Genomic DNA, 27,344 nt, shown 5'->3' with positions numbered 1-27,344 from the left:
GGGGCAGAGCCCTCATGGAGAACCTCGGCTAGGGCAGTGTGGAAGGGAAATATGGCGCTGGAGCCCCCGCAGAGAGTCTGCACTGAGGCACTGCCTAGTGAAGCTGTGAGAAGAGGGCCTTCATCCTCCAGACCCCAGACTGGTAGATCCACCAACAGCTTGCACCATGTGCCTAGAAAAGCCAAGAAACTCAATGCCAGCCCATGAAAGCAGCCAGAAGGAGTCTGTACCCTGCAAAGCCACAGGGGTGGAACTGCCCAAGACCACAGAAGCCTATCTCTTGCATCAGCATGACCTGAATGTGAGACATGGAGTCAAAGGAGATCATTTTGCAACTTTAAGGTTTAATGACTGCCCTATTGGAAATCGAACTTGCATGGGACCTGCAGTTCCTTTGTTTGGGCCAATTTCTCCCATTTAGAATGGGTGTATGTACCCAATGTACTCTCATTGTATCTAGGAAACAACTAACTTGCTTTTAATTTTACAGGCTCATAGGTAGAAGGGACTTGCCTTGTCTCAGATTAGACTTTCGACTTGGTCTTTTGGGTTAATGCTGGAATGAGCTAAGACCTTGGAAAGGCCTTGAAAGACTGTTGGAAAGGCATACTTGTGTTTTGAAATATGAGGGCATGAGATTTGGAAGGGGCCAGGAGTGGAAAGATATGGTTTGGAAGTGTCCCCACCAAAATCTCATCTTATATTTTAGCTCCTATAATCCCCATGTGTCCTGGGACGGATCTGGTGGGATGTAATTGAATCATGGGGGCGGTTACCCCGATGCTGTTCTCATGATAGTGAGTGAGTTCTCACAAGATGTGATGGTTTTATAAGTGGCTTTTCTCCTTCGCTCGGCACTTCTCTCTCCTTCTGCCATGTTAAGAAGGACGTATTTGCTTTCCCTTCTGCCATGATTGTAAATTTCCTGAGGCCTTCCCAGCCATGTGGAACTGTGAGTCAATTAAACGTCTTTCCTTTATAAATTACCCACTTTCAGGTAGTTCTTTGTAGTAGTGTGAGAATGGACTAATACACTGCTACTGCAGCCACGTGTATCTGAATCACCAGTCAGGGCACTCCAGGGTCAGCAGTCCAACAGGACGTGCCCATCTCTACAGCTGCAGCTTCGGTGAGGGCACTCTGCACTAAGGAAAGTTGGTAACTTCAGGCAAGTCTTTTGAATCTATTTGCTTTTTTACATAGGTGCCTTCCAGGACCTTCTATGATCCCCTCATTGAAGATACTCTTTTCTCCTCTTTCTTCCATCAGCATCTATTTTCTCTCACCACATTCCTGTTTATTGGTAGTCAGTGTTTGCCATGAGAATAAATTTTTCCATCAACCAGTTCTTACTGTTTTTCTCCCTTCCCTCTTACTTCTCCATCTTTTAAGCCAAATGTATTTTTGAAAAGATCTCTCTCTCTCCACCTCACCATTTCCCATCCAAATATGCAAACAGGGAGTTTTTGAGTAAGTATTCCATGCCCCTGCCCAATTCCCACCCCACTGTACCCCTGGAGGCCCTAGCAGAGTCAAGAAGCAATTTGTTTGCTGCTGAGGGAAACAATCCAGAGGAAAGCTAGCTGCAGAGAACAATTCTGCTGAGAAAACCAGCGCCACTCTTCTCTAGACAGAAGCCTTGTGGCTCTTCTGATGTCAACACTAAAATATGCTATCTGTGATTTTCAAACATACAGGATTGTGAGACTGAGTTCCAGAGAATTGTCTCAAGGGCCACTGAGGGAGGCAGAGGGAAGATTTTAGGCCTTAATCAGACAGATTACCTCCATTTGTATCTATTTTATATAGTGAGAGTCTGTGCAACTCTTTTTTTGTGACACAAAGGGTTTCATCAAGAGAAAGAGGGAGGTGTGATGGAGAGAAGAAAGGTTTGAAAATTCCTGATCGAGACAAAGCCTAAGTCAACACTTCTGTAATTTGTTAGTTTCCCAGAAACTCCTAAGGGAAGAACTTTGATCTGGGAAAACTCACAGTGTTCATCCGGAGTCGTGACCTTCGTGAACGTAGCATTGGGGCCCTCGCCAGCACTAGTGAATGGAGTGACGAAAATCTCATAGGAGGATTCTGGCTTTAGGTTGTCCACAATCAATGCCTTTTCTTCTGGGTTGTCAATTTTGTATTTGCAACATTCTGAACCATCTGTGATTTTTAAATGTTTTTTTTTTTCAAGGAAAAAAATATTGTATTAAAAGTGTGGTAAACATCTTGTGAGAGAGTTGGACACTAATACTCTTGTTAACTCAGCACCATCAATATGTTTAAACCAAACAAAAATCAAATCATAATTTCATCACCATGGGCACACCAGGTAAAATGTTCAGGAGATGGCACAAAAAGCAAAAAATCCACTGAACATGGGGTACTAGTGATCCAACCAAAGCATACAAATCTGCAAGAAACAGGGTTTGCAAGGGGCTTAAAAATAAATTGGAACAATGCTCAATAAAGTGAAAAAAAAGAGGAAAGTTTCATAAAGAGCAGGGTTTCTTAAGGAGCTGGTGGTGCTTCAGATGCTTCTAAAAATACCAGGTCATATTGTTTTTTAAGTAAGTTAAAATGCTGCCCCACCCCCACCATCTTGCTCACCCTGCTAATTTGCTTAAGAACACCTTTTCAGTATAAAGTCATGCAAGAAGGGAATTCAGCCTGGCCACACTCTAAGATGGCAGCCATTATTTTCAATGATTTCAAATAGTGAGATCTTGAAAGAATAAATAAATTAAAAATAGACGTCACCTGAAAGAACTGCCTTTTGAAATCGTGGGTGGCACTGCCTTGCCTTGGATTTCAGATAGACATGGTACCCTTGTATAAAACCAGGCTGAGATTCAGTAGAGTAATCTTTCCAACTCAGGGTGAAGGAGTGGGATGTCAACATATCTACCAGCACGTGAGGGTTGTCTGAAGGAGCTAGGAAAAGAAGTTGGGATAAGAGAAAAGTCATGATTTTGAAACAGTCTCAGAATATTCATGTCAACTAATAGAAGAACCATAGCCAGCTCCAGAGGTTGTAAGAGCTTATGCCGAGTTAAGGAGTTTTATCTGTTTCTCTAGAGGATTTGTGCCTTGACGTAGTTTATGCGAGCTGTGAAGGAGTTGAGCAATCTTGTTCAAGTCTTGCCTTTCACAGATGAAGAATGGACATGCAGAGACTAAATAACTTGCACAAGCTCACATAGCCAAAAAAAAAAAAGAAAGAAAGAAACTAAAGTCTAAAAAAAAAAAGAGACTTAATTCTGTTCTTAAATTCGAAACAGTGTTTGAAAAAAGACTCAACCACAGAACCTACTAAAGTGAGGAAGAAGGGAGGAAGTGAAAGTGGAAGGATTATGTTCAAAGAGGCAAGTGGGGCGATTTGATGAACTAGATCTAGTTCCCAGGTTGTGGCAGTGCCCAGTTATCCAAGTGTCACTGAAAAACAATCCAAGAATGTTTACTTTGAAGGCTTTGCTGAGGCTGTTTTCCCACACACGCTTATGCACACTTGGACTGTGCACACGAGGTCACACACCTCCTGCCCACTCTGAGCCAACTGTAAACTGTGGATCCACTCCTGCTAAAGGAAGAACCCCTGAGAACTGGTCTGATTTGTGTGAACAATTAAGCACCCACCTGAAGAAGGAGAATAAACAACCCCATGGGAGGATCAAAAATCCTCTCCACTGCTGGTGGGACAGTGGTGACATTTCTAGGGGGTGATTTCACAACATGTATGTAAAGTCTTAAAAATTATGAAAGAAATGAAAAAAATATTTTAAAAGTTGAAACCCTTTGATTCCAGCATCCTATCTTTAAGACATCATTTACAAACCATTATTATGGATTTGGACAAAGATTAGCCAAAACAATGATTATTCACATAGGGTATAAGAAACTGAACAAAGGAAGAAAGAGAGACTTAGCAAAGAGAATTAATGAAAATGTTTTATGTTTGTATGATTAAAAAATAATTTTAAAAACCCAATAGCTAGAATAAATAGGATATCAGAAAGCAGGTATGATGTCAACATCTTCCTAAACCCAAAGCTAGGAATCTATGAATTGTTGTGAACAAGTCTGCACATGGGACACATGAAATGCTTTAAACTTACCAAGTTCCTGAGAGTATCCTGTTTTTTTCTCTAATAAACAAGCAATCCTTTTTGTAGATAACCCATAAATTCTGAAGTCGTATCGAACCCCTGGCCTAAAAGCATCTAGAGAAGAAAAGTCAACAGATTTTTAATAACAATGACATTTCCTAATTATGAAAATAAAAACGATGAAAAGGCGTGGCATGGTGGCTCACACCTGTAATCCCAGCACTTTGAGAGGCTGAGGCAGGCAGATCACTTGAGGCCAGGAGTTGGAGACCAGCCTGGTCAACATGGTGAAACCCTATCTCTACTAAAAACAGAAAAATTATTAGCCAGATGTAATGGCAGGCACCTGTAATCCCAGCTACTGGGGAGGCTGAGGCAGGAGAATCACTTGAACTCAAGAGGCAGAGGTTGCAGTGAGCTGAGATCAAGCCACTGCACTCCAGCCTGGGTAACAGAGCGACAGTCTGCTTTCCAACCCTTCCCCCTCCCCCCTTGACAAAAGAATGAAAAATAAATTTGTGTTCCCCTAAAAACTGCCTTTCAGGAATTTTGCATTTTATCCCCCACCATATTCCCTCCTTCCATGAAGCCTTGGAGTCCTCCATGCTGCAAACACCTGGCCCCACTGTCTTGTCTCCAGCAAAGCCTGCAGGGACTAGCCTCTGCAGTGTTCTTTGAAGCAAGAGTTCTCAAACATGCCTGTATCCATGTGCACACAACTGGGTGCAGAATCAGACCAGACACAGAAAACCATTCAAGCCCTTCTTTGACTCCAAATCCCCTCTGGTTACTTGTCTTCCCTCTTCCCATTAAAGCCAATAGTCTTGAAAGCTTTGCTTCCACTTCCTCATCTCCCCATTACACCTATACCTCTGCAATCTCCTTCCAGAACCCACCACACCACTGAAATTGGCGAAGCCTTGATCATTCTCTGAACAGGGATGTTTCCCGCACCTTTCCCTGAGCCCAGCAGATGGCGCCACCCACCCCTCCAGCTCAAGCCACACAAACGCGCACTCTTGTGTCTGCTAAATTAGCAAATCTTCACATTACAAATCCAACGTGGGAGGTAAGAGAACAAGTTCTACATGTTCTATTGAAACTGAAGGTCGATGATCGATTCTCATCAACTATATGTCCTAAACATCTTCCAAATCCATGCAATTCTCTGCTTTTGTAAAAGCTCTCTGGACAACCGTTACAATGTCCCTCTACCATTCGAGACTTTGCACTAATTTAGAGAAACAAGTTTATGAAAATCATGAAAATCAGTTCCCATCTCATGTGCAGATATTCTCTGCAAAAGGAGGTTTAAAGGTTGAGTTTTAGAACATATTCTTGTAACATCTGAACTCCTAACACCCATGCTGGATTTGTCGTTTCAAAATTATTAGCTTAGCACAGTCAAAGTCTGTGAAGTAGTCCAGAAATCCCACTTGAACTTGCTTCAAGGTGAATATAGCAATGCAATGATATGGAAGGTTCTTCTTACCTGTACTAATGACTGTGCTTGTGGTATTGGGACCTACATTCTTCCACTGGAGCACATCCTGGGGATGGTCACACCAGTCCACAACATAGCCTATAACATCTCCAGGCTGGGGTTTCCAAGACAGAGAGAATCCACCATCTGTGCCTGCAATTCTTTCTTCCTCAACCTCTTCTGTATATAAACAAATAGAGCAATGCTCCAGATTTAATTAACTAAATTGTTTTAAGTATGTAAGGTAGAAAGTAGATACATACCTGCACGGTATCTAGCAGGTAACAGACCTCCACTTCAATAGTTACAGGTGCTTGGGTGGGGGATGTTTTCATGGGTGAGTTCCTGCCTCTTACTTCCCAGCAAACATTCACACCTGCCCTTCAGATGCCCATCATGTTGGCCTTCTGAAGTCCAACCAGACTTCAGCACCTAGGACAGGGGCCAGCAAACTACCACCAGGATGATTCCAGCTTCTGAGGGTTGTTTTCATATGACCCTTGAGCTCAGAATGGTTCTAAGACATTTTAAGAGTTGTAAAAATACAAATAAACCAAAAAAGAAGGCATATAATAAAATATGTAATGGAGACTATATGACCTGCAAAAATGTTTGCCATTTGCCCCTTTACCACAAAATTTGTTGATCCTTGATGTAGAATCTGGTATTGGGTACTGGATCTACTTCAAAAATTACCTGTTGAATGAATAACTAATGCAGGTTAATTCTCCCACAATAATATCAGTTGCTCCTAAACTAAATACTGCTTCTGAGATGTGTTACGGGTAGGAATTGAGTAGAAGACAAAAAAGAAAAGATTCAGGTATATAAAAAGTTGGGTTATATAAGGATATGCACACAGTTTATGACTAATGCTGCCATCTCGATAGATTTTATATGTTAAAGTAGGTTTCCTGATGTCTGACAATTGGAAAAAGGGTAACATGGCCTCAGGGGACTACCAGTTCTACTGAGTTCCAACAGGGATATACCTTATCCTTGAGGCATGAGAATTTCTCCTCTTTCCACAGACTTACACTAAGAACTGGTTTATTGTTTGTCTGTAATTCACATTTAGCTGGGCCTCCTGTATTTTATCTGGCAATCCTAATTACAACTGAATAGTGGTGTGAAAACCACTGATTCACTTTTATAGGGCATCAAAATATCATCCAGCTGGGGGCACCCAAAGGAATGTGTAGCTCTAGGAATAACGTAAAAGCCCATGAGGGCTTTATAGATCCCATCCACATGGCTTCCCTACTCTCCTCCCTCAAGCAGACAAATGCCCCTCACATATTAAGGCTTGACATTTTTCACTTGACTTATTAATACTTAGTAAAATTTAACTCCAAACCCAGGGTTGAAACTCTTAGAAAGCTGCTTCTTTAAATTGAAAATATGTTTTCAGAGATGGAGGGAGATCAAAGAGTAGGGGAATCTTTTTGTCAGTCATTCACACCCTAGTGTGAATTAGTTTAACCTTATTGATTTTCTCACAGTACATGAGTGACTTTATACATGCTGATGATGTAGAAACAAGGAGCACTTAAGGATAGCTAGCTGGAGCCTCACATAAGAAGGTCTAGGCATCTGAAGGCAGGGCATGGGGATGAAGGGTATGGTAGGAGACCCCAAAATATATAATTGCTCTCAGCAGTGTTGCTTTGAACCGGTCTCTGCCTTCTTCAGGAGAGGCCAGTACCAGCTCCCCAAAGCTGAACGAAATGCCCCCTTTTGCTGTTCGGATCCTAACGAAGTCAGAATATAACTTCTTTCTCTAATGTAGTTCTTCAGAAAACAAAGGTTACACTAAACAACTCCTAAACCAACTCCTAGAGTTTTTCTTCTATGGCACAATATAACTTATTTTCCTCATGTGATACATACTGGATAGTTCTTTTATAAAAATAAAATAACAACATCTTCTAATCCAACTCACTTAACCCAAATTTAAGCTGAACTTGAATAAATAAATATCATAGAACCTACCATAACATCATAAGCAGGGTCTGGAAATTTTAACAGCAGGAACCGAAGGGTGATATTATTGCAAGGTTCATGAATGATCCTAGCATGCCACTGCCCAACCGCATCATGTGTGCCCATGTGTGTATCATCTCATAGTGTGTAACTGTGGGGCTGACTCTTTTTATGGCTCTCTAAGAAGGAAATTAATATCACTATTGATTTGGCATGTAGGGCAAGGGCATTCCACCTTGTTTGCTCTTTCACAGGCAAGAGATTAGCCAGTTATTATCTTTTATTCTACAAAGTTGGCAGAGCCCCTGGTGAAAGTTGATGCCAGTTCTGATGATCTCTGGAAATATTCATGGGCTCTTTCCAGGTGCAAAGACTGACAACACTTTTTATAAAATAGTAAATGCAATTCCTATTTCACAAGCCACAAAGATCATAAATAGTAACTCCAACTTTCAGTGGTAACTGTTGGTTGGGGTTGCATTTACTTGAATAAACTTGAGATAACTTCCCAAGTATGTTGAAGAATCCCCTGGACAGAAATATCCTGAGCCATGGCTGAAGTCTCCCCACACTGAGGGGACTGTCCCACTGAAACATGTTGACACACTTGGCCCAAAAGAAAATGGCTGTTTGGTGACTAGACACTTTGTCTTCCCAAGTTACTGTTTTCTCAATGTATCCATCACTACTTAATAACGTCATCAACATTTTCTGGGAGAATAAAAACAAAACAGAACGCAAAACAAACTCACTGTTTTCAGGGTCCGCAGAGATGACTATTATAGAAGCAGGAGAAGCGCCCACACTGTTGTTGGCTGTGACGCAGATTTGGTAGGAACACCTGTCGAGGATTAGTTTTGTGCTGTTGGCTGGTGCCGGAATGGAACGGAGCTCTGACCTGGACGGTTTGTCTAGGTTTTCTACAACTACATTATAGAACAGGATCTTTCCATTGGCATGCAGTTTTGATAATGGCTGAAAAAAATATTGATAAACATTTTTAAATGGATTTTAATTGAATTTGTACAACTCCTTTTTCATCTTTTCTGTCCCTCAACTCCTTTATATATGCACACCCACCAGAAAATTCAAACAGCTTAATAGAGAAAATAACTCTCTCAACCAAGTCTGAAATCAGACATTCAAATCTAACTGAAGGTGAATAGAGAAGAGGATCATTTGGAGATAAAAGCCTCAAGAGCATTATGTGTCCTCAGAAGAGGGCTCAGATCAGAATCACAAGGAATAGACTCTTTAACCTGGTGGAAAAAAGAATGTGAGGGGTAGTCAAGGGCAGAAAAGCAATGAGAACAAACAGCACCACCGTGGGACCCTGCAGGAGGAGCCTGGGTACTGGCCTCATTCCACCTCCAGCTGTATTGTCCCCATGCAGCTGTACAGGGATGAGCTGCTCTCCATACCCAGAGTTCTCCTCTGGAAGGCTCAGTTTGCAGAGAAATTCTTGCTCACACAGTCCCAAGCCATTTCGGGGTCTGTTCCTCAGGCCTCCTCTCCCCTGGCATGTGTACCACCAGATCTGAGAGTGGGCTGGGAGTGGCTATCTGCTTGGGGTGTGGACAGAACCCAGACATGCAGACTGGCATGCCCACATGTCTGTGCAGAGAGATTCTTGCAGAGTGTGCCAAACTAAAGGTGAAAAACAAAAGTGGGCTAGGTTGAGACCAGAGTCAACTCTCCCAGTATCACCATGTTTCGATATGAAATTGACGCATCACAGAGTTCAGAATACAAACCTGGCCTTCCAGGTTGTCATGAAGGTGTATTAGGCAAGCTAGAAGGATAAAATTTACTTTCTATTACAATTTTTAAACATAAATAGTATGAATGTTTAAATATGTGTGTTTAAATATGTGTAACTTTTAACTATCATATGTCGTTATTTACTTACATCTTTGCCCTGGGCCCTGCAAAAGTCAGGGCTGGCCTGAGTTGAAGTTGCAGAGAAAGTTCTACCAATCAGAACTGGCTGTCGGTTGCATGAGCTGTCAAAGGGGTGGAGTGGGATTCCTCTACTAGGTAAGAAATTCTACTGGATGAATGGGAAGATCCCTCCCACTTGGGACACTGGACCAATCAACAGTTCTCCAGAGGAAGACACACTTGTTTCCACAAATGTGGCTTTTGGAAACAATCACACTTTTGGAATCTGCACATCTCACCTTCCAGAATAAGGTCACAGTATGATTTCCTGGCTCTGAGTTCACACTTCTCCAGACATCAGGGGCCTCTGACGGAGCTGAAATTAACCAAAGAAAAGCCCTTGGGTCATAATATGTATGTAACGCAATACGCTCAACCTTTTTCTAGGTTGGTCAAGGACATGACAATTACCTGTCTAACCTGAGGCTTGCCTCTCCCCTTTTTGCTCTCTGTGACTTCCACCCACTGGTCCACAGCCACACTGCTCACTCCTCACTAGGTGCACATAGTACACGGCTTTATAAAAAGGTCAGCTGCCTCTGAAAGCCTTTATAAACATCAAGCCATAGAACTACCAAAGAATTTTGGAATAATTCATCCATTAGACCAATTCCAGATGAGTTAGGTAGATTTCCCCTTTCCTGACTTTCTAGGCAGCAGACCTTTGCTACTTCCTTGCCTCATTTGTGATGGACAGAGACACACTGATGGGAAGCCTGCTAGGGGCAGGATGCGTTCTTTCTTACGTTCATGATACCCACGGCTGGTCCGCTCACTTGAATGCTGGTCTCCCTCCACTGGGAAGGCCTCATCCCACTCTTCCTCCCAGCACCCTGCCTGTGGCTGGGTCACCTGCTTGCTGTGGACACTTGAGGCACCTGCAGCACCCAGCATTTCTTCTACCGTGACTCTCACCATGCTGTTTTAGAATAATGTGCTTCCTTGTCTCTCTGTCAATAAACTATAGGATCCCTGGGGCCAAGGGCTTTGAAACTCCAGCATCTGCCTCAGGGCCTGGCACTTTGTAAACTTCTACAAACTGTTTGAATAAAAACCAAACTTCAAAGGAACTCAGAAAACAATCTGCTTCAATGTCCCAATCTTTTCTTGTCTCAATCCCTCACTCAGAAATCTTTGTAAACAGATTGACTGATTGATTTTGCATCTAAATCCGCATTTGCTCAATCAACTTATCATGAGGAAAGGTCTTTAAATCCAAGCCACCTCTGGGTACCTATGTATAAAACCATTTAGGGGATCTCTTTTACACATAATAATAGCTAATATTTATAGAGGGGCTACTAGATGCCAGCCGGGTTCCAAATGTTTTGCATATATTAACTCATTTAATCCTTGTAACAATTCTATGGGGCAGGTATGATTATTTACCCCATTCTCCAGATAAGGAAACTAAGACCCAGAGAAAGTAAGTTAATTTCTTAAATCACTCAGGTGAAAGTAAAAGTGAAGCCAAGATTTGAACTCAAGGTAGTTAGGGTCTGGTCATTCCACTATTCACCTTTAGAAAACGAATGGTCAACTGAAGACTCAGCTTGCATGACAAGTTCAGCAAAATTCTCATTAAAAAAATCTCAGCAATGGAAAAATACTGAAATCGGTGCAATTTATTTTAAGATCTTAAAAAAGGAACACATTTTAATCATTGATTGATAAAAATATTATGAAAGTCCTATTAAGATGAGTACGTCTTTTAGTTTGTAAATTGTTTTGTTGGATTTATCTAATACTCTATATTCCACACAGAATCAAATTTTCTACTGATACAATTTGTCATGGTATGACATTCACAAGAATAGTACAACAAAAAGTAGTCAAAAGAGAATTTAAAACATTCACAAGCCACAAGAAATACCAGGCTTTAACTGCTGAACATATAGATGACCCAATGACAGCACATCCATGGAGACAAACAAGAAAGTGACTCACAGGTATTGATGTCATTCTGCAACTGAGCCCTAACAGCATATCTCATTTTTAAATCCAGACTTAAAAAACATCTTCATCTCTCTACTCAATCACATTTTGTGAATGTGCTGCTTCAGCTTTCTGAATTTGAGAATACAACTATAGCATGTCTCCTATGACTTGTATTTTTAATGTTTACTTTGAAACTTCCCTTGAATTATTAAAGATAGCTTGAATATTTTAGCATAGCCCCTAATAAAAATAATTGAATTAAATTCAAGTATCTAATTAAGAGAGTTAAGAGCAATGGCTACAAACCTAAATAACTCTTGTGATAACAAAAATCAATTTAAATATAAGATGTGGTACAAAGTTGTTAGTTTAAAATCTAATGGTTTAATAGTCCAGATTCCATTTTAGAGTAATGATATAAAATCCAAATTACTTATTAGTAGGTTCCTTAACTTCATATGAATTATTTTTCTTCCAACTCTTCCAACTTTTCTTCCAACTCTCAGTTTGCCAAATCACAAATTTGATTTTAATCAGAGAAAAACATCCTTTTTGGAAGGTGCAAATCGGTATTTACTAAATGTTTACCAGCCTACTATCATTGACAGGGTTTACTATATTTCAGTATATATCCCAGTGCTGTCAAATTTTTGAGAAATTGTGATTTCATTAAATTAGAGTTTGATTATCAAAACATAACTTCAAAGTCCGTCACCTGAGTGCTACTTTAACCTCCAGACTTCTTTGTGCGTGCTATTATGTTCTTGAAAGTAATTTAGCATATTTCCATATAACTCATTCATGTGAAACCATAGTCAATACTTCATTATTCAGTAGTTAATAATCAAACTTCAGTGAATCATATCCCTCCCTATTACATTTTATTTTCCTTTGAAATGCTTTTTTAAAACTTCTTAGAAACTCTTTTTATAATTTAAAGTTTTATTTTAGAGTCAGGGAGTACATGTGCATGTTTGTTACATGGATATATTGTGCAATGCTGAGGTTTGGAATATGAATGATCCCATCACCCAAATAGTGGGCATAGAACCCAACAGTTAGTTTTTCAACCCTTGCCCCCTCCCTTCCTTCCCCTTCTAGTAGTCCCCAGTGTCTATTGTTTCTATCTTTATTTTCATGAATACCCAATATTTAGTTCCCACTTAAAAGTGAGAACATGCAGTATTTAGTTTCCTGTTCCTGCATTAATTCACTTAGGATAATGGCCTCCAGCTACACCCATGTGGCTGGGAGGAACACTATTTCACTATTTTTTATGGCTGTGTAGTATTCCATGGTGTATATGTACCACATTTTCTTTATCCAATCCACCATTGATGGGCACCTAGGTAGATGCCATGTGTTTGCTATGGTGAATAGTGCTGTGACGAACATATGCGTCTTGGTAGAATGATTTATTTTCTTTTGGATATATACCCAGTAATGGGATTGTTGGGTGGAACAGTAGCTCTGTTTTGAGAAATCTCCAAACTGCTTTTTACAAAGGTTGAACTAATTTATATTCCCCCCAACAGTGTATAAGTGGAACACTTTTCCCTGCAGCTTCCCCAGCATGTTGCTTTTTGACTTTTTAATAATAGCCATTTTGACTAGTGTCCTCATCAGAAAAGGCAATAGGTGCACAGAGAAGCTCAAGAGAATACCTGTGAGCACAGACATAGAAGATGACCATCTATCAGCCAAAGAAATGGCCTCTGAGAAACAACTTCAGCCAACAACTTGATGTCAGATTTCTAACCTCCACAATTATGAGACACTACATTTCTCTTGTTAAAGTTCTTCTGTCTGTGGTACTGTGTTATTAAAGCCCTAGAAAACTGTTACAACCTATTAATACACATAGAATATATTCCCTGCAGCACGGCTGAAGTGAAAACAGTTTTATTATGTCAGGCTCCACTTGCATTTGAGAGCTGAAGCACTGTGGAAAGTGGCCTCCCTTAAGAAATATTATGAAGACATGTGAAGAAGGGGCTACAGGGATGAGTTTTGTGAGATGACACATTGTAAACAAATGCATACAGTAGCTTAAGCTTCCCCCTTTTCGTGTATCACCTCCCTTTGTGTAAAAACTTTCTCCTAAGAACATTGGCTATTAATACTTAAAGAGAAGTTCTAGCAGGGCAGTGGTGCTGACTGCTACAGAAGCTACCTGGGGTTGTTAAAGAATAAAAACAGTAACAACATGCAAAGATTTTTAAAAATAGCCTTTCTGATTGGTATAAGACGTTGTCTTATTGTGATTTTAATTTGCCTTTTTCTGATGATTGGTGATGTTGAGCATTTTTTGTTTTTCTTTTTTGGCTGCTCGTATGTCTTCAGAACTCTCCGTTCATGTCTTTTGCCCACTTTTTTTATTTTTAGATAGAGTCTCACTCTGTCACCCAGGCTGGAGTGCAGTGGCACGATCTCTGCTCACTGCAAGCACCGCCTCCCAGGTTCACGCCATTTTCCTGCCTCAACCTCCCAAGTAGCTGGGACTACAGGCGCCTGCCACCACGCCCGGCTAATTTTTTGTAGAGACAGGGTTTCTCCGTGTTAGCCAGGATGGTCTCGATCTCCTGACCTCATGATCCACCCACCTCAGTCTCCTGAAGTGTTGGGGACCACATCCAGCCCTTATGCCCTCTTTTTAATGGGGTTGTTTGCTTTTTGCTTGTTGAATTAAGTTCCTTATAGATTCTAGATATTAGATGTTTGTTAGATGCATAGTTTACAAATAATTTCTCACATTCTGTAGGTTATTGCTTACTCTCTTGATAGTTTCTTTTGTGGTTCAGTAGCTCTTTAGTTTAATTAAGTCCCACGCGTCAATTTTTGTTTTTGTTGTAATTTCTTTTGAAGACTTAGTCATAAATTATTTCCTAAGGCCAATGTCCAGAATAGTGTTTCCTAGGTTTTCTTCTAGGATTCCTATAGTTTGAGGTCTGACATTTAAATCTGCATTCATCTCAAGTTAATTTTTTGTACATGGTGAAAGGCAGAGGTCTAGTTTCATTCTTCTACATATAGCTAGCCAGCTATCCCAGCATCATCTATTGAATTAGGACTCCTTTCCCCGTTGCTTATTTTTGTTGACTTTGTAGATTAGATGGCTGTAGGTGTGTAGTTTTGTTTCTGGGTTCTCTATTCCACTTGATTGGTCTATGTGACTGTTTTTGTACCGGTACCATGATGTTTTGGTTACTGTAATCTTGTAGTATAGTTTGAAGTTGGGTAATGTGCTGCCTATTGCTTTGTCCTTTTTGCTTAGAAATGCTTTGGCTATACAGGCTCTTTTTTGTTTCCATATCAATTTTTTTGAATAGTTTTTTCTATTTCTGTAAAAAATAACATTGATAGTTTCATAGAAATAGCATTGAATCAGTAGATTTCTTTGGGGAGTCTGGTCATTTTAATGATATTGATTCTTCCAATCCGTGAGCATGGAATATTTTTCTATTTCTTTGTGTCATCTATGATTTCTTTCAGCAGTGTTTTCTAGTTCTCCTTGTAAAGATCCTTCACCTCCTTGGTTAAATGTATTACTAGGTGTTATTGTGTATGTGAGTATTGAAAGTGGGATTGCATTCTTGACTTGGGTCTCAGCTTGAATCTTATTGGTGTATAGAAATACTACTGATTTTTATACACTGATCTTGCATCCTGAAACTTTGCTGAATTTTTTTTTTTTTCAATCAGATCTAAGAGCTTTTATGCAGAGACTAGGGAGTTTTCTAGATATACAATCATATCACCTGCAAACAGAGATATTTTGACTTCTGACTTCCTCTTCTTCTATTTGGATGCCTTTTATTTCTTTCTCTTGCCTGATTGCTCTGGCTAAGACTTCCAGTATTATATTAAATAGGAGTGGTGAAAGTGGGCATCCTTGTCTTATTCTAGTTCTCAAGGGGAATGCTTCCAGCTTCTGCCCATTTAGTATGATGTTGGCTGTGGATTTGTCATAGATGGTTCTTATTTTGAGGTATGTTCCTTCAACACCTAGTTTGTTGGAGTTTTTAACATGAATGGATGTTGAATTTTATCAAAAGCTTTTTCTGCATATATTGAGATGATTGTGTGGCTTTTGTTTTTAGTTCGGTTTATGTGATGAATCACATTTAGTGATTTGTGTATGCTGACACAACCCTGAATCCCAGGGATAAAGCCTACTTGATTGAGGTGGATTAGCTTTTTGATGTGCTGCTGGATCTGGATTGCTAGTATTTTGTTGAGGATTTTTGCATCTGTGTTCATCAAGGATACTGACCTGAAGTTTTCTCTTTTTGTTGTGTCTTTACCAGGTTTTGGTGTCAGAATGATGCTGGCCTCATAGAATGAGTTAGGGAGGAGTCCCCCCTCCTCAGATTTTTTTGGAATAGTTTCTGTAGGAATGGTACCAGCTCTTTATACCTCTGGTAGAATTCGGCTATGAATGCATGTGGTCCTGGGCTTTTTCTGGTTCCTAGGCTTTTTGTTACTGATCCAATTTCAGATCTCATTATTGGTCTGTCCAGGGATTCAATTTCTTCCTGGTTCAATCTTGAGAGGCTGTATGTTTCCAGGCTGTATGTTTTCTAGTTTGTGTCCAAAAAGGTGTTCATAGTAATCTCTGAGAGTTTTTGTATTTCTATAGGGTCAAGTGGTAACGTCCTCTTTGATATTTCTGATTGTGTTTATTTGGATCTTCTCTCTTTATTCTTTATTAGTCTAGGTCGTGATCTATGAAACCTATCCTTTTTAATAACTCCTGGATCATTGATCTTTTGTATAGTTTTTTTGCATCTCAATTTCCTTCAGCTCAGCTCTAATTTTGGTTATTTATTGTCTTCTGATAGATTTGGTGTTGGTTTGCTCTTGTTTCTCTAGTTCTTCAAGGTGTGATGTTGGATTGTTAATTTGAGACCTTTGTTGCCCAGGCTGGAGTGCAGTGATGCAATCTTGGCTTACTGCAACCTCCACATACCGGGTTCCAGCAATTCTCCTGCCTCAGCCTCCCAAGTAGCTGGGACTACAGGCACGTGCCACCACGTCTGGCTAATTTTTGTAGTTTTCAGTAGAGATGGGGTTTCACCACACTGGCCACGCTGGTCTCAAACTCCTGACCTTGAGATCTGCCCATCTTGGCCTCCCAAAGTGCTGGGATTACAGGCATGAGCCACTGCACCCGGCTGAAACTTTACTCTTAACATGGCTTTGCTGTGTCTCAGAGATCCTGGTATATTGTTATCTTTCTTCTCATTAGTTTCAAAGAATTTCTTAATTTCATTATTTACCCAAAAGTCATTCAGGAGCAGGTTGTTTAATTTCCATGTAATCGGGTGGTTTTGAGTGATTTTCTTAGTACTCGTTTCTGTTTTTATTCCGTTGTTGCCTGAGAGTGTGTACGGTATTATTTCAGGTTTTTTGAATTTGCTGAGGATTGTTTTATGTCTAATCATGTGTTCAGTTTTAGAGTATATGCCATGTGCAGATGAGAATAATGTATATTTGTTTTGGGGTGCAGAGTTCTGTAAGCCCATTTGGTCAAGTGTCAAGTTGAGGTTCTTAATATCTGTTAGTTTTCTGCCTTGATAATCCATGTAATATTGTCATCAAAATGTTGAAGTCTCCCACTATTATTATGTGGTTATCTAAGTCTCTTTGTAGTTCTCTAAGAACTTACTTTATGAATCTGGGTGCTCCTGTGTTAGGTGCATATATATTTAGGATAGTTAAGTCTTCTTGTTGAATTGAACTCTTTACCATTATGTAATGCCCTTCTTTGTCTTTTCTGATCATAATTGATATATTTGGATAGAAACTGGAATAGCAACCCTTGCTTTTTTCTGTTTTGTTTGGTTGGTACATTTTTCTGCATCCCTTTACTTTTTAGTCTATTGGTGTCACTGCATGTGATATACATCTCCTGTAGACAGCATGCAGTTGGATCTTGCTTCTTTCTCCAACTTGCCACTCTGTGCCTTTTAATTGGGGCATGCAACCTGTGTACATTCAAGTTTAATACTGGTATGTGTGAATTTGATCCTGTCATTGTCTTGTTAGCTGGTTATTACGCAGATGTGATTGTGTGGTTGCTTTATACCGTCAATGGTCTATTACTTAAGTCTGTTTTTGTGGTGGCTGGTAATGAACTTCCTTTTTCATATTTAGCACTTCCTTAAGGATCTCTTCCAAGGCAGCTCTGATGGCAGTGAATTCCCTCAGCATTTGCTTGTCTGAAAAGGATCTTATTTTTCATTCACTTATGAAGCTTAGTTTGGCTAGATATGAAATTCTTGGTTGGAATTTCTTTTAAGAATGCTCAATATAGGCCCCCAGTCTCTTGTGGCTTATAGCATTTCTGATGAAAGGTCCACTGTTAGCCTGATGGGGTTCCCCTTGTGGGTGACCTGCCCTGTCTCCCTAGCTGCCGTTAACATTTTTTCTTTCATTTCAACCTTGAAGAATCCGATGACTATGTCTTGGAGATATGGTGTCTTTGGGATGGTCACCTCATATAGTATCTCACAGGGGTTCTCTGCATTTCCTGAATTTGAATGTTGTCCTCCCCAGTGAGGCTGGGGAAATTTTTGTGAATAATATCCTCAAGTATGTTTTCCAAGTTGCTTGCCTTCTCTCCCTCTCTTTCAAGAACACCAATGAGTGGTTGATTTGTTCTTTTTACATAACAATTTTTCTTTATTGTTTTTTCTTTATTTTTGTCTGACTGAATTTTATTGAAGAACTGGTCTTTGAGCCGAGACTCTTTCCTCAGCTTGCATTTGTATTATGAAATTCTTAAAAGGAATGATTCAGCTCCATCAGATCAGTTTGATTATTTCTTTAAATGGCCATTTTGTCTTTTATCTCCTGTATCATTTTGTTGTATTCCTTAGATTCCTTGGATTGAGTTTTGACTTTCTCTTGGATGTTGATGATCTTTGTTTCTATGCATATTCTGAATTCTAGTTCTGTCATTTTGAACAGGTTAAGAACCATTGCTAGGATGCTAGTGTGGTCTTTGGAGGTAAGAAGATACTCTGGCTTTTTGAGATGCCAGAGTTCTTGCATTGTTTCTTTGTCATCTGCGTGGGTTGATGTTCCTTTAATCTTTGAAGTTGCTGTCCTTTGGATGGATTTTTGTTTTGTTTTATGTTTTATGTTCTCTGATGTCCTTGGAGGACATCTGATTTTGGTACAAGGTGGGTTCAGTTGACTGGGTTCCCATCTGGAAGATTTTAAGGGGTCAAGGCTCAGCTTAGCACTCCTGGTCTGCATGTTCTAACTCTGCAGGACTGGTATCAGGCCCCCATCTTTGTTCTCTCGCCCCTCAAGGCTAGGAACCTGCTGCACTGGAGGGACTGAAGTATTCTCAGTCTGCTGGCCACAAAACTCCGATGAGTGGTGCAGGCCAAAGCACTTCATCAGGGTAGTGGCAGCAGGATCCATGCTCGTTCACATGTGCCAGCAGCCAGGGCACAGGCCAGCAGCCAGTGGGTTGTACGTGCATCAGCTGGGGTAGGGTACCTCTGAGAGTAGGGCTGCAGGGTTCCTGCATGCAGTTGCCCTGGTGGTGGGATGCAGGCAGGGACAGAAGTGCCAGTGACAGTGCTCGCACTGATGCTGGCAGTCATGGGGGCAGGAGGCTACCAGTCTTTGTGCATGAGTCTGCACAGGCAGCAGTGGTAGTGTAGGGGTGGGTAGAGTTGCCAGCATTCATGCATGCATTCACACCGACAGTTGTGCTGGCACTGGGAAGGCAGGGCTGTGGTTGTCTGTGTGTTGGTTTGCAGCAGCCACAGTGGCAGCACAGAGGTGGGGGCAGAGTTGCTGGTGTCTGTGCATGCATTTGTGCCAGTGATGGTGTTGGGGGGAGTGTAGGGCCATGCACACATTCACACTGGTGACAGTGTCAGCAGGAGTAGGGGTGGGGTTGCTGGTGTCCATGTACTCTTTCACACCAGAAATGGCAGCACCAGGGGGAGGCGGGACCACACGTTGCACTTCTGCCAGCAGCAGCAGTGGGATATGTGCACACACGAGCCACTGGAGGAGAAGAGGCAAGGTCCACCCACACGTGTGCACTGGCAAAGTGGTGGTGGGGTGGCCATGGACAAGTGCATGCTGGCAAGGTGGTGCTGGGGAGGCTGTGGTCAGGGGAGGCTGCAGGTGGGCTGATGCGTGTCAGTAGGGGTTGCTCTGCTGGAGCTCTCCAGTGGTCAAGTGCCATCAGCCAGCAAAGCAGCTATGATATGGTCCCCGAGGAAGCACCCTGGTTGGGCATCTGAGGCTGAAACTCCAGCTAGCGTGGCCAGGCTGGAGCCTCAGGAGAGGCCAGCAGACAGGGGACCACTCAGATTGGACTGGTCTCATCTCATGGGTAAGACCCTTCTCCTCTGTCTAGGTCTCACGGTCACCCTATGGTCAAAGTCTCCTAGAGGAGCACGGCAAGGCTTGGGGGATTTGTGTCCCTGGCCATGCTCGACTGCAGACATTTCTGCACCAAACCCTCTGGGCTCTGCCCAGGATGCAGCTCTATTCCTACTACCTCTCTAAGAAGCTCTTCCTGCCAGCCCAATTGTCTATGAGGGTTGTGGGGTTTCCTGCTGCCTGGATTCCAAAGGTCCACAGCAGGGGCAGGCTGCCTGTTCAACCCCTTCCCCAGGAGTTCCTGGGGGGTCAAGAACGAGTGTGGGTGCTTTGTAGCCCTGTGCAGGGTGTGCAGCTTCCTGACCCTTCAGCCCAGCATCTGCGTTCTCCCTGTTTCCACTCTTAATGTAGGGTTTTCTAGATATGGAATCATATCGTCAGCAAAGAGAGAGAGTTTGACCTCTTTTCCTTTTGGGATGTGTTTCTCTTGCCTGATTCCTCTGGCTAGGACCTCCAACTTCTATTTCTTAAATATGATTGCTGCACACTAAAATGGTGTAAAAAAATTTGGCTGCTAAGTGTGAAAGTGTTAAATAGCAACTGTCATGAAATTAACAAAATTGAACAAAATTAAGGTGTTTCCAATATTAAAAAATAAATTTTCTATTTTTTTTAGTTTTTGGTTTGTGAGAGGACAAGTAACTTTTGATCTGATTCAGAACATGTCTTTGAAAGAAGAACTGTTTTGGAACATAACATAAAAATGTATCTCTCCATCTTATAAAAATTTAGTCTTTTTTGCCTAATAACTGACATTTAAGTTTTTTATTTTAGTTGCTGACTCAACACTTTATGCTTAAGTTAAAGGTGACCGTATGTTTTTAAATTTATTAAAGCAGATTTCAATAAGCTATTGGAGAAGCCAATATTAAATTTAAAGCCATTGGAGAAGCCAATATTAAATTTAAGACTTTACTGAAATACTCAGGGACAATATCTAAGCTCAATGCAAAATCTTCAGCTGGCTTGTAAATTACTATTTATAACAAAAAAGTGCTACAATACAGTTAATAGCACTATATTTTATAAACAACATCATTTGTACTATCCTATCATTTAACTCAATGTCTGCTTACTATTATACTTAAGCATGATTATAATACATATAAACATGTGAGTTTTCCAGCATTAAGCAAAGCGCGATCAGAAATAATAAAACATTCCTATTCGTTCACCTTCAGTAGATTCATATCATTTTCTTGTCATCATCAAAAGCAAAGTTAAGTGTTTTCAAGATGCTGGATTTATTACTATAATCTAAAAGAAACTCTATTCTTGTGCCATCTTCCCTTTTTACATAATTTTAGTTGTGTTGGAATAAATATTCAAAAAAAAAAAAAAACCAAACAGAAAACGTAAAGCAAAACAATAAAAATTCTTTTCTAAAACACACTGAGGAAAATGCAACATTCCTCTCAGGAACAGGGCCTTCCAGAACAAAGATTATTGAGGACCCTGTACCCCTAGGAAAAACTACTGGAGTCTCAATGGGCCTGAGGATGGGCAGGCACCACCAGGGAAGTGGGGAGGCCTGCAGAACTTGACTAATGACCATCCTCATGTGTGGATTCTGATTAGTTGCATTGCGCCCACCACCCCCAAATTAGAGTTACTGCTTTAAAATGGTCCTCCCAGAATGAAACAGAAAAAGTTATGCAAGCTGCCATACACAAATAATAATAATAATAAAACACATATGTATAATCCTCCTTTGGCAGTAAAATAGCCAGGACTTGAATCAACAAGATCTGGAGGTTGTAATAACACCAAGAGAGAGCACACAGAACTGAGTTCTGGGTAAGGGTGGAGCTCTGGTGTCAGGCTGCCTGGACATGAGTGGCAGCTCAGTCACTGCCTGGCTGGGCCAGTTAAATTACTTAATCTTTCTGTGCACTGATATCCTCCGGCACAAACTGAGGATAATAAGAGCACCTACTGCATGTCGTCAGGATGAAAAGAGAGGAGCACAGAGGGCCCTTCGAGCTATGTATGGCTCACAGTAAATGTTAACTCCTGTGATTTTTTTTTTTTTTTTTTTTTTGAGATGGTGTCTCGCTCTATCACCCAGGCTGTAGTGCAGTGGCACAATCTCGGCTCACTGCAACCTCTGCCTCCCAGGTTCAAGCGATCTCCTGCCTCAGCCTCCTGAGTAGCTGGAATTAGAGGCGCATGCCACCATGCCTCGCTAATTTTTGTATTTTTAGTAGAGATGGGGTTTCACCATGTTGGTCAGGCTGGTCTTGAACACCTGACTACGTACGTGATCTGCCCTCCTCGGCCTCCCAAAGTGCAGGGATTACAAGTGTGAGCCACCGCACCCGGCCAACTCCTATGAGTATTATGATGTCTGTACCGTTCAGTAACCCTGCAATCGGGGCAAATCTCTTCAGTTATGGGTACAAGTCGCCTCATCTGTAAAATGGGCAACAGTTATCTTTTATGACATTGAGTTGGTGGGAGATGGAAGCAGGATTGGGCCACTGAATCTCCTGAGGCCCATTTGAGTTCTGAGACATAGTTATTTAGCAGAAAAATTCTGCAATCAATACTGAGGAAACCCTGCCACAGAGCATGCGGGAGAGGGCACACGGTGTGCCATCACCGGGACAAATGACTCGCAAATAAGCATTAAGGTTCCAAATGTCATTAAATTTCAAAAGTGGCCTGAAGTTGTTTAGGATGAGACCAATGCTTTCCTTGTCATTAACACTTCCATTTGTTCCCAGTCCTGAATTAAAGGTGTATATTAATTTATATAGCTCCAGATCTACTGTGAAGGTTTAGAAACCATTTTGGAAAAATGAAAGATAAGAGAGAAGATGGGCAGTATAAACAATACTATTGTCAACTGTCTGAGGTGGATGGCTTCCCACTCCTCATTAGGCATCTAATCTAATTTTTTAAATGCTACTCCACCTATGTTTAAATACTTTTCTCTTAGTTTTTGGTATAACCAAAATCTCTCAGGGAAACCAGCCTAACTCCTAAGACCTGCTTCTTTGGGTTAAATGCCAGGGGCCTGAACATACCAGCTTCAAGTGTGGTGAAGTTCTGACCACTCCATTCACTCCATTTCCAGAAGTGGCTGGCATCAGCACAGCGTACTCGGGCCATATACTCTGTGGCAGGTTCCAGTTCACTTAAGAAGTACTCACCGTTCACCTTGATAGAAACATCGTACTGCTTGATCCAAAAAGAGAAGGAAGGAAAAAGGAGAAAAGAACAAGACAGAAGCATCGGTGAGTATATCCCAATTACAAAGGCGAACCAGGACACAGCAAATCCTGACCTGGAGGTCAGGATCGGTTCTTCTTTGGGGGGAAAAAAATCTCCAAGGCCCATTTCCTAACCATAAAAGTCTATGATTAATTTCATGGACCTTTTCAAACAGATGACCCACACCATTTGAACCTACACAGAAATAAGAGTTTAAAGTGATTTTATTCATCAGTGTCTCTGTTCAGGACAAAAAGGAATTTGAAAATTAAGCAGGGTTCTTACTTGCATCATTTTTCCTTCACCATGGAGTTCAATCTGACACAGACATGTGAAATCATTCCTCATGGAGTGCACCTTCCAGGTCATGATGGCGTTTGTGGCATTTACATTTTCAAAGTCGACATTAAAAGGATTCATTAAATAAACTGTCAAAAAAAGAAAAAGAAAAAGAAACAAAGAAAAAAATTCAAGCATAGATCCAAAAAGACATTGGTAATAGTTTATTTCTTCATTCATTGTTCAACAAGTATTTTTTTGTTCACTTTTGAGAACATGACAAACAAGAACTTACAGACAAGCTAGAATGAACCAACAGCCTTTCTCTCTCAAAGATTCTACTACACACATTGAACAAAATACAGAAAGAAACTACCTGAGGACTCTTAAAATTAAACACACGTAGGCAAATTGGGAAGGGGAGTCAAAATTTGGAGAAGGTGGCCCACAGGGGAGAATTGTAACCGAACTCAGAGTCTAACCAAAATAACATTAACAATGTCAAGGATATAATCCAAAATATGTAGAATGTGCTAGGAATGCAACATCTTTAGATGAGAGCGGGACTGGCCAGAACAGCCCAGGCTCTGTTCCAGTCCTCCCTAGCAACAGGATGTCCTTTAACACTTTAGTGCAGCGAGTCATATGTTGTCAGGATATAAAATCCAGGATGGATGCTTTCTGAGGTCTCTCAGCTATGGTACAAGTGAAGAACTCAGAGATAGGATTCTGTTTGCCCTGGGAAGCTCTCCGCAACCTTGTGGACCAGCAGCAATACATCCCAGGCTTGTGTTGTCCCTTGCTGCCCGTCTGATGGTAATAAGTCCACTTCATGTAACTTGTTGTGTATGAGTGTATTCTGTCAAACTGGATTCGGACAGTTGACAACCAGTGTACAGACAGCACCTGCTTCACAAAACTGGCACAGCAAGCAGGATTCAATTTGACAGAACAATGGCTCATTGGTGAAGTAGAAGGAGCAATACCCTATCTCATACCTGGCCCACGGCGGAGACGTCAGACCAGCTAGGTGTTTTATGAGGAAGAAGTAGTGATAAGAGAGACATAGGCCACACATACACCCCGAGAATGTGGGTGAGGTGGCTGCATGGATTGTGGCAGAGGAAAGCAGCATGGAAACAGGGGAGCTTAGTGCACATATGTGATTGCTCCTTCCTGGGTATTTAGATGCATCTGAAGGCATCTGAGAGGGAATTAAAAAGAGGTCCTCTGATGGTCCTTGAGACATCTGAGAGGGAACCAGCATGCACAATGCAGGCTTTCACAGAGAAGGAGACTCAAGATCCAAAGGACACACATAGACATAAGCAGTAAGCTCTCAAGCAACCTGGTTGGTGTGTTTGTTGGATAAAGGGACACTGTGGACCCAAATGGTGCAGCTGGGGTTGCACCCAAAGTCTCTAGGTGCCTACTGAAGGCCACTGGCCTAATACTCTTGTTAAGAGAAAACAGAAAAAGAAGAAAATTCAGACTTTTCTGGGGTTCTTGGACCCTGGAGCCCACATGACAATATTTCCTTGTTCTTTTAGGTGAAAAATTAAACTGGCGACATTGGGAGGTTTTCGGAGAAACATAGTGACCCCCAAGATGCTTATCTGGTTGTGGGCAGGGCCCATTGGGCCACTTCAGGTGCCAGTAACTATGGTTCCTTCCACTCAGTGCATCACAGGCATTGGCATTTTGGCTGCTTAGGGCACAGAAAGCCACCTCCATCTGAAGGAGTATGTTCCCCCAACACAGCTAAGAATTTGAGCCATAACAGTGGGGCATATCCACTTCTGCCTGCCACCTAAGCTCCCCAAGTTCCAACGGCTTATTCAACAAAAGTAGTACTATTATACATACTGAGTGGAGAATAGGACAGTACTTGTTAATCGAGTTAACCTGCAAAAGCCACAACCATGCACAAAAGTCAACAAACCTTACACACAAAAAGTACTTCTACAAGGACATCTGTCCAGCAACTGGATTATATGTTATATATGTTATAAACCACCCTCTCACAATATAACAGCCCAGTTTGGCTGGTCACAAAAGGCTCCCCAGGGCATGGAGACTAACCATGGACTATCACAGGCCAAATGCCAAGGCCACTTAAGCTGAACACCAAAGAAGAATCCCTGATATAGCCAAATAAAAGTGTTGCCCCTTGTGGCATCCTCTAATAAAAACGAGACCCAGCAGCTGGTAGGTCTCTCTGAGTACTGGAGACCACATATACGCAACCTGAGTGTCCTTTTGCTCTCCTTAGTCAAGGTGACCAGCAAACCCACCAATTTTAAATGAAGTCCTTTGCAACAACAGGCCTTGGAAGCCCTTCAGCAAGTTGTGGTCCAGGCACTGCTTTTAGAACCCTTAATCCCTGTTAGCTCAATAAAATTACAGATGTCCAAAACCTCCATGCATGCTGATTGGAGTCTCTGGAAAGAAAAAACCACCACCGGGATGTACCAGCCTCTCACATTTTGGATACAAAAGTTGCTTGAAGCAGCCCCCAGATACATCCCTTTTAAACAGCAATTCCTTGCTTGCTACTAGGCACTAGTCTCTGGACACTGAGCATCTTACGGCCAGAGCACCACACATGACACTACAACATGAAATGCCCATTCTTACTTGGGTTCAGGCAAACTCCACCAATCAAATTAGACAGGCTCAACAGAGCTCAATTATGAAATGAAACTGGCACATTTAACATCATGTCCACCCAGGCCCCACGGGACCAGTAGGTTCCATGAACAAAGGGCTAGCTAACGAAAAGTGACCAAGTAACCTGTTGAGGATGTTTTGGCTCCTCCTATGGATTAAAAAATATGCCTACCAATGGTCCGGCATGGTTTACTAACAGTTCTGTCAAACTAAAAGCAGATGGGTTTCATTGGGCTGCCACCACCATCCGGCCAATAGATAGCCAACTTTTGACAGAGACTGGACATGGACATTCTATCCAATAGGCCAAATTACTTGCAGTGGCAATGGCCATGCCAGCCACCTTTCTCACCATATCTTGCTGTATTTTCACAGACTCATGGGCCATTGCCAATAGCCTAGCCATGTTGTCAGAAGAAAAACAACTGAGTGACTGGACTGATTAAGGAATCCCCTGTGTGGGACAAGACTTATGGCAAGAGCTTACAACATAAAAGTTGTCATAATCAAAATGGGGTCATTTATGTTAAAAAACAAAATCCTGAAAAAATGAAGCCAGGTAAGGTCACACAGGATGGGCTCTCTTACACCAATACCTGAAAACAAAACTATCCTGAAATAACCTGTAAAAGCCACAACCATGCACAAAGGTCAACACAACCTTACACAAAAAAATACTTCTACAAGGGTATCTGCCCAGCAACAGGATTATCCAACCTTACACTGACACCACCCTTGTTATTGATCCTTGTAGTCAAAAATAATTATCTGAAAACATTATGTAATCCTTCTCATTTTTTCTTTAAAAACCTTTGTCTCTGTTTACCTTCCTGAATGTACACATAGTCTTCTATGGCATGTGTATTCCCATTGCAATGTCTATTCCTGAATAAACATCATTTTCTTTTAGAGTCTCCCTCTCTGTTATTTAGATTGGCATACTGGTATCTCAGAAGCAAGACTAAGATGGCTAAAGAAAAGGCTCCATCGATCGTTCCACCTGCGGGATCACCAGATTTAACAATTATATGAAAAAAGCACCTTCATAAGACTGAAAAATCAAGTAGGCACTCAAGAGTACCTGGCTTCAACGTCGTATCACTGAAAGAGGCACTGAACAGGTGAAAAAAGATATTCTTCACTCACTGATGCCACCCCTCCCCTATTCCCTAGCAGCAGCCCTGTGTCATGGACAGAACCTCTGTGCACTTAGGACAGGGAGAGCTCAGTGATTGAGAGACTTTGCATGGAATTCAGTGCTGCCCAGTCACTGGCAAAGCAAGTAAAACTGGGTTGAACTCAGCTGATGTCCGCCT

At 41.4% G+C, this 27,344-nt stretch overlaps 1 protein-coding gene across 1 annotated transcript in view; it reads right to left on the bottom strand.

The window, feature by feature from the left end:
* The window catches only part of OSMR (oncostatin M receptor), a 94,892-nt gene that overhangs the window by 8,275 nt on the left and 59,273 nt on the right, over positions 1 to 27,344 (bottom strand). Inside the window, exons 8-15 of the mRNA XM_011944396.1 lie at positions 23,365 to 23,507; positions 22,893 to 23,043; positions 9,750 to 9,826; positions 8,322 to 8,544; positions 5,596 to 5,766; positions 4,113 to 4,217; positions 2,758 to 2,931; positions 1,993 to 2,160 (exon numbers count right to left, since the gene is read on the bottom strand). Coding sequence (XP_011799786.1) covers positions 1,993 to 2,160; positions 2,758 to 2,931; positions 4,113 to 4,217; positions 5,596 to 5,766; positions 8,322 to 8,544; positions 9,750 to 9,826; positions 22,893 to 23,043; positions 23,365 to 23,507 — 1,212 coding nt within the window. The remainder of the gene's footprint in view (positions 1 to 1,992; positions 2,161 to 2,757; positions 2,932 to 4,112; positions 4,218 to 5,595; positions 5,767 to 8,321; positions 8,545 to 9,749; positions 9,827 to 22,892; positions 23,044 to 23,364; positions 23,508 to 27,344) is intronic.

This window comes from Colobus angolensis, unplaced genomic scaffold, assembly GCF_000951035.1.
Source record: "Colobus angolensis palliatus isolate OR3802 unplaced genomic scaffold, Cang.pa_1.0 Scaffold230, whole genome shotgun sequence".
In the NCBI taxonomy this organism is placed as follows: domain Eukaryota; kingdom Metazoa; phylum Chordata; class Mammalia; order Primates; family Cercopithecidae; genus Colobus; species Colobus angolensis.
This window is presented reverse-complemented; position numbering and strand designations above follow the sequence as displayed.